At 36.2% G+C, this 14,897-nt stretch overlaps 1 protein-coding gene across 1 annotated transcript in view; it reads right to left on the reverse strand.

The window, feature by feature from the left end:
• LOC102770852 (mitogen-activated protein kinase kinase kinase MLT) overlaps positions 1-14,897 on the reverse strand; it is a 141,110-nt gene that overhangs the window by 73,049 nt on the left and 53,164 nt on the right. Inside the window, exons 3-5 of the mRNA XM_015561826.1 lie at positions 12,323-12,410; positions 7,851-7,952; positions 3,710-3,775 (exon numbers count right to left, since the gene is read on the reverse strand). Of these exons, the coding sequence (XP_015417312.1) occupies positions 3,710-3,775; positions 7,851-7,952; positions 12,323-12,410 (256 nt within the window). The remainder of the gene's footprint in view (positions 1-3,709; positions 3,776-7,850; positions 7,953-12,322; positions 12,411-14,897) is intronic.

The following is a 14,897-nucleotide window of genomic DNA, read 5'->3' on the forward strand; positions in this document are numbered from 1 at the left end:
TTTGAAAGATTCTGAAAGAAGGAGCTGACATGAAGACAACATGAAAACAAGAATTCCATGAGGTACTTAAAAAGGTATCTAAGACGTTTAGTTAAACCGAATGTAGTTCTGTCCAGCAAAAAACAAACAAAAAACATAGGTTAGCAGTAGTCCAGAGAACCAAAATTTTACTTGGGTTCTGCCGCTAGGCCGCCAACAAGGTATGGAGGAAGTCAGTAGCATTATTACTTCATGGTATATATGGTTTTTTCCTCACAAGTGAAGAGTAATTTTCCTGAAGGCAGGGACAATATTCATTCATTCAGTTATTCATACATTCACTCATTTAACAAATATTTGCTGAGCAAAGCCACGTGCTCCATTCTGGAAGAAAAAGGTGAACAACACTATCATTGTCTCTGCTCTTATGGAGCTTACAGTCTAGTGGGTGAGACGATAAAAAATACATCTATATATATAAAAGCCTAAGCAACCATTTGACCGTCCGAGTGGTAGCTATGACGTGCAATGACCATCAGAGGACAGACGCTTCGACTAGTAGCTATGATGCGCACTGACCACCAGGGAGTAGATGCTCAACACAGGAGCATCTGAGTTGCGGTGACTTGGCAGCTGCGGTTCTCACCGGAACCAGAGAGGGGGGAGCTCAATTCTAGGGTGCATCACCAGAGAACCGCCCTCTCACAATCCGGGATCCCTCAGGGGATGTCAGACTGCCAGTTTCACCCAATCCCCGCAGGCCAGTCTGAGGGACCCCACCGGTGCACAAATCCGTGCACTGGGCCTCTAGTCTATAATAAAGTGGGAGAAATTCCACGCTGAGAGGAGAGATAGCCATGCAACTAACAAGCAGGGATAGCTAACTGTAAGGAGGTCAGAGGAAGCTTCCTGAAAGAAATGATGCGTATGCTAAAACTGGAAGAACAAATTGGGATTAACCAGAGACTAGAGAGCTGGAGGAGAAAAGTAGTTTTCTAGGCACATGAAGGAGCCTTACAAAAGGTCAGCAGAGAAAAAGACATGCGATTTTAGAAGACAGGGGCCAGCTCCAGAATTGCCTCTGAGAGAAATGGAAAGCCAGTGAATGTTTTTAGTGAAGGAATGAGTGGTCAAATGTGCAGAGGGGAGAGTATATTGGAGGAAAACAGAACTGGAGGCAAGGAGATCGCTGTGCGTGCCAGGTGTAGTCCAAGAGAGGGATGAGGATGCCTGTAGTGAGGCTGGGGGAAAGGGCAGATGTGGACCAAAGTCCAAAAACATGTAGGAGGCAGAACCAACTGGGCCTGGACAACTGGATCTGGGGGAGAAGAACTCAAAGATGCAATCAGATAAGGAGGCAATGGAGCATAATGGTTGAATAGGAGCTCTGGAACCAAGCTGTAATTCCTTTTCATCTAATTCCTGGTGTAGGCAGCTGGTATTGCCACTTCCCGAGAAAGAGAAGGCAGGAATAATTTTTTAGGGGATAGAGAGAAGATGAAAAGATCAATACTTTGCACTCAATACATTTTAGGGTCACATCAAATGTGGTCACATCCAATAAGCAGATAGATATATAGTTTTGAAGTTGGGGTCTGTTTGGGAATGTTAATATGAATATGGGGATTTTATAGGAGAGAGAGAATAAAAACATCAAGAGGGAGAGGAGTCCGGCCAGCATGGCTCAGTGGCTGAGCATCGACCAGGAGGTCATGGTTCAATTCCCAATCAGGGCACATGCCCAGGCTGCAGGTTCAATCCCCAGTGTGGGTCATGCAGGAGGCAGCGATCAAAAATTTTCTCCCATCATTGATGTTTCTATCTCTCCCTCTCGCATCCTCTCTGAAATCAATAAAAAATATATATATACTTTTTTAAAGAGGGAGAGGACCAGGATCCTGAAAAACGAACTGTTTTTGGCATTTTTTTTTTTGTAAGCCATGCAGTGTCTTGAACATGGTAGATGACAGGTACTTGTTGGCTGTTACTAATGACCTTGATGACTGGGGGGTGGGAGGGATAATCTTTGCATCATCTAATATATAGAAATAGGCTAAGGGTAAATGTAATACTATATATAAGCTATAAGCTATTTCAGATAAAAATGTAAATATTGATAATACTATATTCAGTTATTTTAAAATCCATTACTTTTTTCTTATTATAATATTAAAAGTACTCATTTTTAAATAACTAAGATTATAAAAACATGTAATACAGAAAATAAAAGTCTTGTTATTCCCTCTTCCAGAAAAAAAAATAGGTCTATATTGTTTCAATGTGTATGTGTTTTCCCATCAAATAACTACAAATTGGAGTTTTAAGAAATGGGGACATTCTCCATTGTTATTTAGTTTTCATTGTGACAGCATGAAAAAACACACCCGTAATTTAATCATTCTCTTCTCATGAGATATTCAGGATATAGAGCTAAAGCAGATTAAAAGGAGAGAAATCAAATAACTTGCTTAGAGAGAAATTCTGAGAACTAAAAATTTTAAAGTCATAAAACTCTAATAGCTCCTCCAAGATTCTAGATTATTTTTAATGACTTCCTGTTAGCCAACTATATATCAAAAGTGTTTAGCGCCTGAAGTTTAGGTCTAAGAAGAGCCAAACGATAAGTGATAACCTAGAAGAAGGGCAAAACAATGAGCCATAGTCGACTGGCAGGGCCAGGCTGGTGGTAGAGCCTGATGAGTGGCAGCTGCCAACAACATCCCTTTCTCCACCCTCAGAACCTCACAGTCGTGGAATAGGAGCAAGGGTACTGGTCAATTCCCTTCTCTTCTCCCTCCACTTACTATAACTACCCATTCTAAGGATGGCACTATTAGTAAACATCCATTTTAACTGAAGTGATTAAAAATTTTCGTAAAAATAAATAGTTCTCTTCCTCCTTACTTAGAAGAATCACGTAGAAAGCATGTAAATGATTCAGTTAAAGCATGTAATTGAATTGACAGCGAGGTGCTTTTTATAAGCAGCAAACTCTGATGTCTACTTCAGCTAGTGCTGGCTAGCCACATAATCCCACTGCCTTTTTCCATTAACTTTCAAGTGACGTGATGGAAGAAGCATTCTGTTCCACGCCTACTTGAAGGTAACTTACGTCTGACCCTGCAAGTCATTTTAAAATGCTCTCTCTCCATATTACAGGACCATACATAAACTTTAGAAAGTTCTGAAGGAGAGAAGAAAGAAAGAGTAAGGCTTTAATTTCTAAACTCCTATCTGTGCTGATCACTTTTGGGCACTACTCCAGGTAACATGACTGCCATAAAAGATTTACACCAAATAATTCAGAAGCAACAAGGACAAAACTCAAAACCACTAGTACAGAGAACTGTCTAAAAATAGGAGACTAGAAATACACGACTTTGAGCTTTGATTCAGCAATAGCTCTTTCAGAAAACGATTCTAAAAAAATAATTAAGGATGTGTTGAAAAATTTTGATGAAAAGTATTAAGCTCAACATTTTTTGTCATAGAAAAAAACGTAAACAACCCACATACCTACTAGTACATTGCACTATTCATACAGTGAGATACTATGTAGCCTCTCCAAATAACATGGAGAAGCTTGCTATTTATTAAGAGTGGAAAGATTTTCATGGTATCAGTGGTTAGTCAAAGCAGCAGGTTGCAAAAGATATGAAAAGTATGATGCTTATTTCTATACACAAGTGCATGTATTTTGAAATAAAATAGGTAAAATAAAAACATTTACCGTTTCTTGATTTGAGATCTCTGTGAATCACCTTGACAGGAGCTTCCATATGTAAATAGTGCATTCCTTTTTATGCAGAGGGAAGAAAGGCCCATTAATACTGGTTTTCAACTCTGTATCAATATCAATATTACCTTTCTATTTTAAGCATCAGCAGTAACATTCACATTTTGCAAAGGATTCAATAAAATAGAGGGAAGACGTGTCTACGTGAGGCCTGATAAAATAGAGACAAGATGTGTCACGTGAGGAAAATTCATATGCTAAGGAGGACGTATGTGCTTTGATCTCTTGGAAGTTGGAATTTGATTGTGGGTAAAGCTAGCTTCTTACAATACCTAATAAGGGCACCTTATTTTCTGGAGTCTGCACGAAAATAGCACAGTTACAACTGGAAGAATTGTTCCAATGACTAAGGTATTCCACTACCACTGCCTTCTAAATCGGTAAGTTCTGACCGAGGTGTTCTGTTTTCATTTGGATGTCTCCAGCACCCAGTTAGTTGCAGCTTGGCTTATTTTCCCAGTGCTCATTCCAGTGAGACCCTGGGAGGGGAGGTGGGGCTGTGTGTGTGTGTGTGTGTGTGTGTGTGTGTGTGTGTGTGTGTGAGAGAGAGAGAGAGAGAGAGAGAGAGAGAGAGAGAGAGAGAACTGGCTAGATTCCTTAGCTGTGATTGCTAAAGGATTTTATGATCCTCAGATAGAAAAAAATATATATAGTAGTTACAAAATATTTTATCCTTCTTACAAGAATAAATCTTTGAGATAATCTATATTTATAGGCACTCCAAATTTTTCTTCAACATGTTTAGAATATAAATCAAGTTACTTCAGTAAATTGGATCCACAGAAATTAAAGAGTTTTATTGTTTTGAATAAAAAATTATATTTTGAAAGACATATTTCACACTTACCCCTTTAGTAGTATTTGACTCATTTTTTTTGTACTTACGTATTGTCTACCCCATTAGAATAAAGATAAAGAACATTTTCTACGGAAAATTCCCCTCCTTTTATTTCTCACTCTGTCTTTTCTAAGTAATAAGAGAAATAGCCCCTCCCCTTTCCAAATCAGACAGGCTCCTTTTTGAAATAAATTATCCGTTAAATATAATAGGTTTTGGTTCTTTTTTAAGTACACAGAGAAGTTCAATTTTATAAAGGTTAATTGTAAAAATAATCTATCATGTTTCTACTAATCTGATTATTACATATTGAAGAATTATGAAAGAACAAAGAATATAAGAGAATTTAAACTCCTGCCATATAAAGATATTCCTGAAAAGAGTCAACTTAACAAAAAAGTATTACTAATTTAAATGATGCTAAACACAATGTAACTGGAATAAAGGAAATCTAATAAGAAGTTCTGCATACTACAAACTGTGAAAATTCAATAGCTACAACTTGGGTAACTTTTAGTAATTTTTATGACTGCATTTCATAGTTCTCTCTTTCTTGCTTTAAGAATCAAATTCCTGAATTACTGTTTTCAGGTAGAACTGGTTTAATTACTATTAGAAATAGAGCTAGACAGTTTCTACACTTGTGACAAGTAAGGATTTCAAAAACAACACTCAAGTACATAAGCTTTAAATATTGGCACTTTTCTCCTCATGGCAGATATTATGAAAAGAAGTAGCATAAATTATTGTGTATAATACACAGCACACACTTACAGAATATTCAGTGTTCATAAACATGGTAGTAATCACAATCATATAAAATTCTATTTAATTTGTTTTTACAGTGCCATCTGTAATTCTGCCTTATTTTTATTGTAAACAATTAAGAAGGCTGAAAATACCTTCATCGGTTTTTAAGATACAGGGTTTCCTAAAAAAGATTTGACTGGTGTCATTTGGGAGAGATTTGGAATCAATGATGACCATTTTGAGTCTGGATGTAGGTTTATCTGCTTTAATTGTTCTCTTACACAATGCTCATTGACTTGCCAAAGTTTCAGATATACTTGCTGGCTTGCCCTCCTCCACTCCTCTCTCCACCCCTCTTTCCACCCCAAAAGAAGAGCATCTTTTGGGTTTTGAGAGGCATTCTCTCTGTAGTGATGCTGCAGTGCCTATGTCAAATTGCATGAACCAACTCTTCCTTAAAATGAATTATTCGTTCTCTGATTTCTCAGCATCTTGTTACTATAGTGCCTTCAATCTTGGTCAAACTGAAATTTGACAAGCTGAATTTGTAACAGAATAAATGAAAATCAAGCCTTCCTATTTAATCTCCAACTTCTACATATAGCTTTATCGGAGAGCTCTGAAGTCATTCCAATAGCACTGACGTCTTCTTCCTTTTATAGCCCATCTTAAATAGGAAGTATGACCTGTAACTATAAACCAACAAGTATCTTGTGCCTCACGCTACTGAGCGTTGGCCAAGCACATTAGAACTCGCCTTTTGCATCAATTCACCAGCCACAGAAACGTGATCTTATTACTTTGTAGTTTTGGACACTGTCCCATGATCCACGCCCGTTCTCTACATCCCTGTTCTCTGCCTTCGGTTCCAGTTTGCTGCTTAGTCCTGTTTCTTCTCCTCTTTGTCCCCTGACATAGAGTGCCGGCGGTCTTGAGAAACCCCAGGAATGACAGGTGATCTGGAGCCGAGGGGCCACCCCTCAGACAGGGACTATGCAGGGGAAGGGGCCAGGAGGGACGAGGTTTACAGGCTGGGGGCCTAGCAAGCTTAAATAGAGTGTGCACAGCAGGAACCAGAGTGACTGATGTCAGCTGGTTTATTGGCTGTCTGTCCATCCTAAGTGCCATTAAGTAATAATACAGGTGTTAGAGGCTGAGCTTACCCCTAAATGCAAATGTCTGTAAGGTGAAGTGCTTTAAGTCAAGGACTGCTTGTATAGGTACTAACATTCATGTCAGTGTATTTCCACAGTGTTTCAGGCAGTTCCCAGTAATAAATAACCCTGCTCACAAACAGGCAGTCCCCGTGTACTCCTGACATGCAGAGAAGTGACTGTGATGTTACATGAAAATGTCTTGAAGAATGTGAAATTTTAAGGCGGATCGGAGATGCCTGATGCATGAATACACAATTAAGTTAATTAACACAGCCAAAGTCTTAAGTACACCATCCTAAACATAAAGCTTACTGTTATTATAATATAATGAAATGTCATTTAGCAGCAGCATTTAGCATGAAACTTAAAATTTTTTTTCACTTTTCTTTATTTGAAGAATTTGGCAGGTGGTGATGAAGCTTAAAACAGACAAGATATTTCCCCAAAGGAAAGACTATTATTACTTTTGGAAGTCACTGTATGACTTCCCAGCTTATAGAATCTGGAGTAACAAAACTCAAAGGAGTTAATTGCCCAAGTAACAGGCTTTCTAGAGGTTGCTAGAATACAAATATAACTGTCAGTGTTCATTATTTAGATTATGTTGTTTCCAAAGCAACTTTGACAGTTATAAATAAAACTCAGAAATGTTCAGTTGGGAAAATGGAAAAAAAAGATAAAAATAAATGGAATTTAAATTGCTTCAGAAAGCATTAGTGTATGCAAGAATTTATGAGGGAAAAAGAACTGGGCACCTTGTTTAGAGATTTTGTGCATTAAAAATATATAATTTCCAAGGGTGACTTCCAAGTTTACATTAAATATAAAATAAAATCTGAATTGCTTGTACATGACAGCACAAATCACAATTTTTTTGCAAGTGGTTACTATTTTTAGCATATTACTATGTATACAAAATGAGTAGAACTAATCCTATAATAAATCATGTTTTCTGGATACTGAGTCTAGGTCTCTACTTGCAGAACAATAACAGGATTATGATCTTTCCACTTAATGTGTCAAGCAAGCTCATCGATTACATTGGTAAAAAATGTGGTAAAAATGGCTGTTCTGGAGACACTGATTTTGTGGGGACTTGGCTTGAGGGAAAGAAATAAAGTAAAAGATGGAAAGAGAGAAAAGGAATGCGTGAGTGGAAAGGCAATGACCTAAAATATTATCTATACAGTAAGTTGCAGAATTCTTGCTCCTTTTGGTCTAAAAAAAGAACTTATAAAAGACATAGAATAACAAATCTTCTGACTTAAGTCGCCATGTCAGGATGGGACATCCGCCAATTCTGCAAGAATTCATGAAGGATTAGTATTACCTTTGGCTACATCGGTGGCCCAGGTCATAATGTGTTCCATGTCCATCTCTTCACTTCTGTTGCTGTTAATGTAATCATACAGTGATCCCAGGGAAGCATATTCTATTTTTAATGGAAAGATAAACATTTAATTAAAAATAAGGGGGCATCTCATAAATAAACCTTGATATTTTCATTGGGGAGATGTATTAAAAACTTAACAAAAGACATCAAAAGTATATAAAAATATACTTTTCTAAAAGTGTTTTCTAAAAGTATAAAAATATACTTTTCTGAAAGTGGTTTCTAAAAGTTAGTCTTATCCTGGAAAAAAAAAACTGTCTAAGACAAGCACTACCAGAATGAATAATCTCCAGCCAAGGACAAAATCAAAAGTCACTTAAATGGAACTCAGAAACACAAAAGTGTATTGGAAGAATGTACTGGAAGCAAAGGCAGACAGGTGAATAGGTATTTCTTTTAAAATGGTTATTCTTATAAGATAGATAAGACTAAACACAAGTCAAAGTTTATATGACAATGTAAATAAATCAACCTTGCTACGCCAGAATTTAGAACAGCCCTTAAAATTTAGCACAAATGGCCAAGAAAGTGAGACAATGCCTTAAAAAATGGCTTTGAGGTGTAAATTACATACCATAAAATCCATTCACTCTAAGTGTACAATTTGATGATTTTTAGTAAATTTATATAGTTGAGCAATCACAACCACAATCCAATTTTTAGAACCTTTCCATCATTCTAAACTGTTCCCTGTGCCCATTTACAGTTATTTACCACTCTCATTATCTACTTTCTGCTTTCTCTGTGCCTTTTCTAGATATTTCATATAATGGAATCTACACTATAAGGTCTTTGTGTCTTTCTCTGTGTTCTTTCTCTTCACATACTGTTTACAAAGTTCATTCATACTGTAGCACATATCAGCACTTTATTCCTTTTTATTGCTGAATAATATTCCATTGTATGGATTTACATTTGGTTTATTAATTACCACTTGATAGGTATTTGGATTGTTCCCAGCTTTTGGCTATTATGAATAATGCTGCTATGAAAATTTTCATAAATGTATTTGTGTGGAAATATATTTTCATTTCTCTTGGATAGATTCCTGGGAATGGAATTCTGGGTCATATAGTAAAGTAAGTTTAACTTTTCTTGTAAGGCAGGATTGCTAGCAACAGATTCTTTCATTCTTTATCCAAGAATGTCTTTATTTTGATTTCATTTTCAAAACATAATTTTTATGGATACATTTTTTTTCCTTTAGCACTTTAAATGTTTACTCCCTTTTGGCCTCTATTGTTGTAGATGAGAAGTCAGTCATTAATCATATTGTCATTCCCTTGTACATGAGACATTTTTTCTTGCTACTTTCAAGAATTTTCACTTGGATTCTATCAACAGTTTGCCTATGATGTGTCTAGTGTGTTTTTTTGCCTTTATCCTACTTAGAGTTCATTAAGCTCTTCAAGTATGTAGAAAAATGCATTTTATCAAATTCGGCAAGTTTTTTTGGCCATTATTTCATCAAGTAGTTTTCTATTTTTTATTTTTATACCATTCTTGCCTTATTTCTTTGCTTTATACATTAATTGGTATACCTGATGCTGTCCCATATGTCTTTAAGTTTCTGTTAGTTTTTCTTCAACATTTTTATTTTTCAGATTAAATAATTTCTATTGACCTAGTTTAAAGTTTGCTGATTTTTTCCTCCTATCTCAATTATGCTAAGTCAATTCTAGTGAATTTTAAATTTCAATTATTGTCTTTTTAAACTCCAAAATTTTCACTGAGTCCTTTTTAAAAAAATTTCTATTTGATGAGATTCCCTATTGGTATTGTTTCACACTTTCCTTTAATTCTTTAAAGTCTCTTCTAGTTCTCTGAACATTGATGCTTTGATATTTTGGTATTATTGAATCCAATGTGTTAATTTAAAGAGGCAAGGTTAGTGCTATCATCCCCCAACCCATCTAGTTTCTCAAACTTGGCTCAGTTAAGTACTATTACCCAGGCACAGAGTATGACTAGATCCTAATGCTGCAGAAGGTTGGTTGAAAAGTTCACATATTTTTTTGGTAGGTACTTGTGAACAAACAATTAACCTAGCACCTGTAGAAACAAAGACAAATTAACACATTTTTAACATCAAAATTTGGCTAAGATAATCAACCTCATAGGTCAATAAAAGAGCTATAAATACACAATTTACAATTATCTCACAATTTTGAAACTTGCATTGTTTTAAAGAAACGATTATTGTTAATATTTAATGTTACTTACTGGCCTTACAGGTAAACAGGCATAGATCTAAAAAGAACTAGTCACTGATAACCAAAGATTTGGGGTACAAATAGGTATGAGTAGAGAATATTAGAAGGGTTCATGAAATAAAGGACTGGCTAGTCTATTTTTTAAGAAAACCACTAAATATAATCAAACATACTCATCCAATTACTTGGATTCTTTCTCCCTCTTTTGGATGAGAAGACCGTTTGAACATGCTAGCTAAAAATGACTGTTCCATATCCTCCTAGGGACTGAGAGTAAACTCTTGGAACAAGGATTCACATCATAACCCAAGTCTTTTTTTTTCTACTCTTCATCCTCATCTCAAATGAAACTAGGAAACTTCCTGAATAGTCCACCGAGTGAGTTCAAGTTAAAAATCTCATCCTCAAAAGCATTAAGCATGAAGGGCACAAGACACAAGCAGAGCTTCTAATCTCTTGGAGCATCATGCTATCATCTACTAGATAAGAATAATTTCAGCTACATACGAGGATCAGAAAACTGGGTTCAGATTTATAAGGTAAACACAACCTGTAAAAAAGTAAATACAATAGACTAGGAGACAAAGAGTAATATGGGAACTGGGTCAGACACAGGGTTTAATTTTAAATTAGAAGTCTGGTCTACAAGGTTAAGCATGGCTAAGACACTAACAACATAACCCTTTATTGGGTATTCAAGTTAATAGAAAAAATATAAGCTCAAGATAAAAACTGCCACATACCTCATTTTAGGCACAGATCTAAAGATAGCTAATTGGGGATAAAATACCCACTGCTTAAGGTAAAAATACCACTTATCAGAGTAAAATCATGTTAAAATGCCTGCTATCAGAAGATGGAAATAACAGCAGCCAATCCCTTTGAGTTTAAGAACCAGTATAATCACAGCTTGCACATAAGAGGAGGAACTTCTGTACAAGATCAACCTGAGAAATTGCTACCACTGATTCTACCACTAACGGTGACCTTGGCAAAGTTACTAAAGTTAAAATTTTAGGCTCTTATTTGTAAAATGAAAATTATTTTACCCATCTCATAGGGTTATTGTAAGTATTAGATGAAATAACTGATAAGAAAATACCGAATCCAATCCATTTCATTGAGTGTGTTTAGTTGTTACGTTCTTACCACTAGAGTAGAAGATAGAGCTAATTTTTTAAGGCAAAGGACTGCCATGATAAATGGCCTGATCAAAGTTATTTACTGTAAAATTGAACATTATACTTATTATATACCTAAAGCTGCTGATTGGATTGTACAAGCATGAGTATAAAGCAGTGGTTCTCAACCTTCCTAATGCCGTAACCCTTTAATACAGTTCCTCATGTTGTGGTGACCCCCAACCATAAAATTATTTTCGTTGATACTTCATAACTGTAATTTTGCTACTGTTATGAATCGTAATGTAAATATCTAATATGCAGGATGCATTTTCATTGTTACAAATTGAACATAATTAAAGCATAGTGATTAATCACAAAACCAATATGTAATTATATATGTGTTTTCCGATGGTCTTAGGCGACCCCTGTGAAAGGGTCGTTCGACCCCCAAAGGGGCTGGACCCACAGGTTGAGAACCACTGGTAAAGTATCTAAAAAATATGTGTGTGTTTTTATGGCAAAATTTTCGGTGTGCTCCTTTTTGGAAAGGACATTTCCATCAGTTATAAACTGCTGTTCCAAATTATGTAGTAAGTTAGATCAAGGTCATTACCAACCCAGATGACCAAACCTGAAAAATACTGTTCTCATGTCAGAGACCTTGAAGAAAGAATACTCTAATGGGATTAAAACGTCTTGCAAAGAATTATAACATGAATAGCTCAAGAAATCTTAATTTGTAAAAGGTCACAGTTACAAAAAACATCGCTCATTTCAACTAATTAAATGAAATTTTAGTTAAACGGCACCTTTAAATATTGGTATTGCAGCTGCAAGTGCGTTTAAATAGCATTTACGCAGATATAATTAGCACAATTAAACATGGGTAGAAGTGGAAACACCATTCTTAATTATATTGATATAATCAGTTTTATTAATGCTTTATAGCAACAAAGGTGACATCTGATAGTAGCACACAATTCATGACTAAACCTAATATTAAACATTTTAGCATATTAAGGAATCTAAAGCTAGATAATTGGGGAAAGAAAATCAAATAATGAGTTCCTACCTGTGACGATTCCATAGTTGGGAGGTTCAAGAACTACTCCATAAAACTGGATGATGTTTCTGTGACTGAGGACACTGAGTATTTCTGCCTGTATAAAAATAAAAAATAAATTTTCACATTTATAAAAGTCTAATGAAATAGGTTCCCTACTTAATTTTTTTACATACATTTACAAGATAAGTAAGTATAAGTATATGATGCTGATAAAACTCTTGTGTTAGCAGCATTCTTGAAAGGTTAAGAATTTCTATTGAACCTTTCTGAAAATTTAAAACTGAAATGGTGTTGAAGTGGCAACAAGAGAGGAGCCGACTAGCAAGCCAGTACAACTGATGGTGAAGGAAGATGACTAAAGAGGGAGGTACCATAGGGGACTGTCTTGGGAGGGGGGAAAAAATGGACACATATGTAACACCCTTTGTAATAAAAAAATAAATAAATAAATTAAAAAAAAATAAAGAGGGAGGTACCATATTTATTTGAAGTGAAAGTCCTCTTCCTAATAGTCAAATATATTTCTTCTGCATAATGTCTCTTCTCAGAGGCTGCAGCAAGACTGAACTTCTACCAGTTGGATGAATAGTCATGATAAAATTTAGGTAGAAGTTTTTAACTATTAATGGAACAGATTCAAGTAATATCTATTTATATTATTTATCTAATCATTCACTAAAAATGTTATTTCTGACCCTGGCCGGGTAGCTCAGTTGATGAGAGTTGTCTTCATGCGCCAAGGCTGCAGGTTTGAATCAACCAATCAGTCAACCAATGAATGCATAAAAACAAATGGAACAACAAATCGATGTGTGTGTGATTCTCCCTTTCTTGCTAAAATCATTAAAAAATTTTAAAAATGTTATTTCTCTCCTACTGTATGCAAAGGGTACTATAAAGGCTAGAAAGGTGGATTATTCACTTACAGCTCTGACTTGATAGGGAAGCCATACTTTATACTTTAAAATGGATTAAATACTAGAAAACTGTACTGTGGAGTGACATGGTAAAAAAAAATTATATTTATTAAACTTAATTTCTGAAGTGGAAAAAAAAGAGATAGTAAATTTATATCTGGTGTGTGTGGTATTTAAAAAACACTACTCCATGACCCTGAGCTCTGATGTCCTCACTGATTCCAAGGTTCCATGATTCCATGAGAATATGATAGCAAAAGACAGAAAAGCGGCTCATCCAGTTATTCAGAGGAAGCAGTCTCCTTACTGCACTGCATTCAAGGTCAAAAGCTCTCTCCAAAGAGGATTTCTAAAATATCAATATGATCCAGGGTCAGTCTATTTCCCCCAAATTCAAGAAGCTCTGAGATGATCCCACATTTTACAAAAATAAAAATTATACATATAGAAGAGAGATGGGGAAGAAATTAAACAAAATATTAATTGTGGATATCACTAGGTAAGCAGAAAGATCCAACTGATATTAAAGGTTTGTATATTCCCAAATTCTTTATAATAAGCCTATATAATTTGTAAATCAGAACAAATAACACATGATTATTACAGGTACTATGTATGACTAGAACATATAAATATAAAAATGTTTATTTACACGGAAATTCTGATTTTCCTAGGAGAGAATTAGGAAGAATCAAAACTCTTGCCTTATATTCACAGGACTCCCCTAGGCATATAAAAACTAGTTTAGTCTGGCTGTGGTGGTTCAGTGGATTGAGTGTTGTCCCATGAACCAAGAGGTCCTGGGTTCAATTCCCAGTCAGGACACAGGCTTGGGTTGCGGGCTCGATCCCCAGTAGGGGATGTGCAGGAGGTAGCCGATTCATGATTCTCTCTCATCATGGATGTTTCTATCTCTCTCTCCCACTTCCTTCCTCTCTGAAATCAATAAAAAAGTTTTTTTTTAAAAAAAAGAATGACAGTTGATCAATTATATAACCACAGAAGCTACATTTGAAATTTGTATTTACCAGCTTGCTGCTGATTTAAACTTTCAGAATGAAGACTTTGCCTGCTGCAGGGTCTGCAGTCCATGGCAATTAAACGAGCAGTTTCTTGACAGCCTTTTCTTGTTTTGTTATTTCCCAAGCATGCCCTTGCCGTGGCATTGTACTTTTTCAGATTCAGAATGCAGAAGATTGCTTAGGCTTAACCCTTCCATTTCCAGTTTTCTACCCAATACATTTGATCATTTATTTCCAAAACCACCTCTGCAGGTAAGCCAGCCTTTTGTCAAGTCCACTGTTTCTCTACCCACAGTGGCCGGTGCTCCGCTCCCACACACTGAGAAGGGAGCCCCAATTCTCAGCAGTGGGGCTACATTTCAAGCAGGTTCCCTGCTACAGACTGAACGTGTTCCTCTAAAATTGATATGCTGAAACCTAACCCCCAGTGTGACCAGGTCTTTGGGAGGTGGGTGCCATGAGTGGGGAGCCCCTATGAATGGGATAAGTGCCCTTATAAAAAAGGCCGAGGATTGTTCTCTCACCTCTTCCACCACACGAGGAAACAGCAAAAAGAGAGCCATCTGTGAGCCAGGAAGCAGGTTCTGAGCAGACACCCAATCTGCTAATGCCTTGATCGCAGACTTCCCAGCCTCCAGAACT

This window comes from Myotis davidii, unplaced genomic scaffold (assembly GCF_000327345.1).
Source record: "Myotis davidii unplaced genomic scaffold, ASM32734v1 scaffold370, whole genome shotgun sequence".
Classification (NCBI taxonomy): domain Eukaryota; kingdom Metazoa; phylum Chordata; class Mammalia; order Chiroptera; family Vespertilionidae; genus Myotis; species Myotis davidii.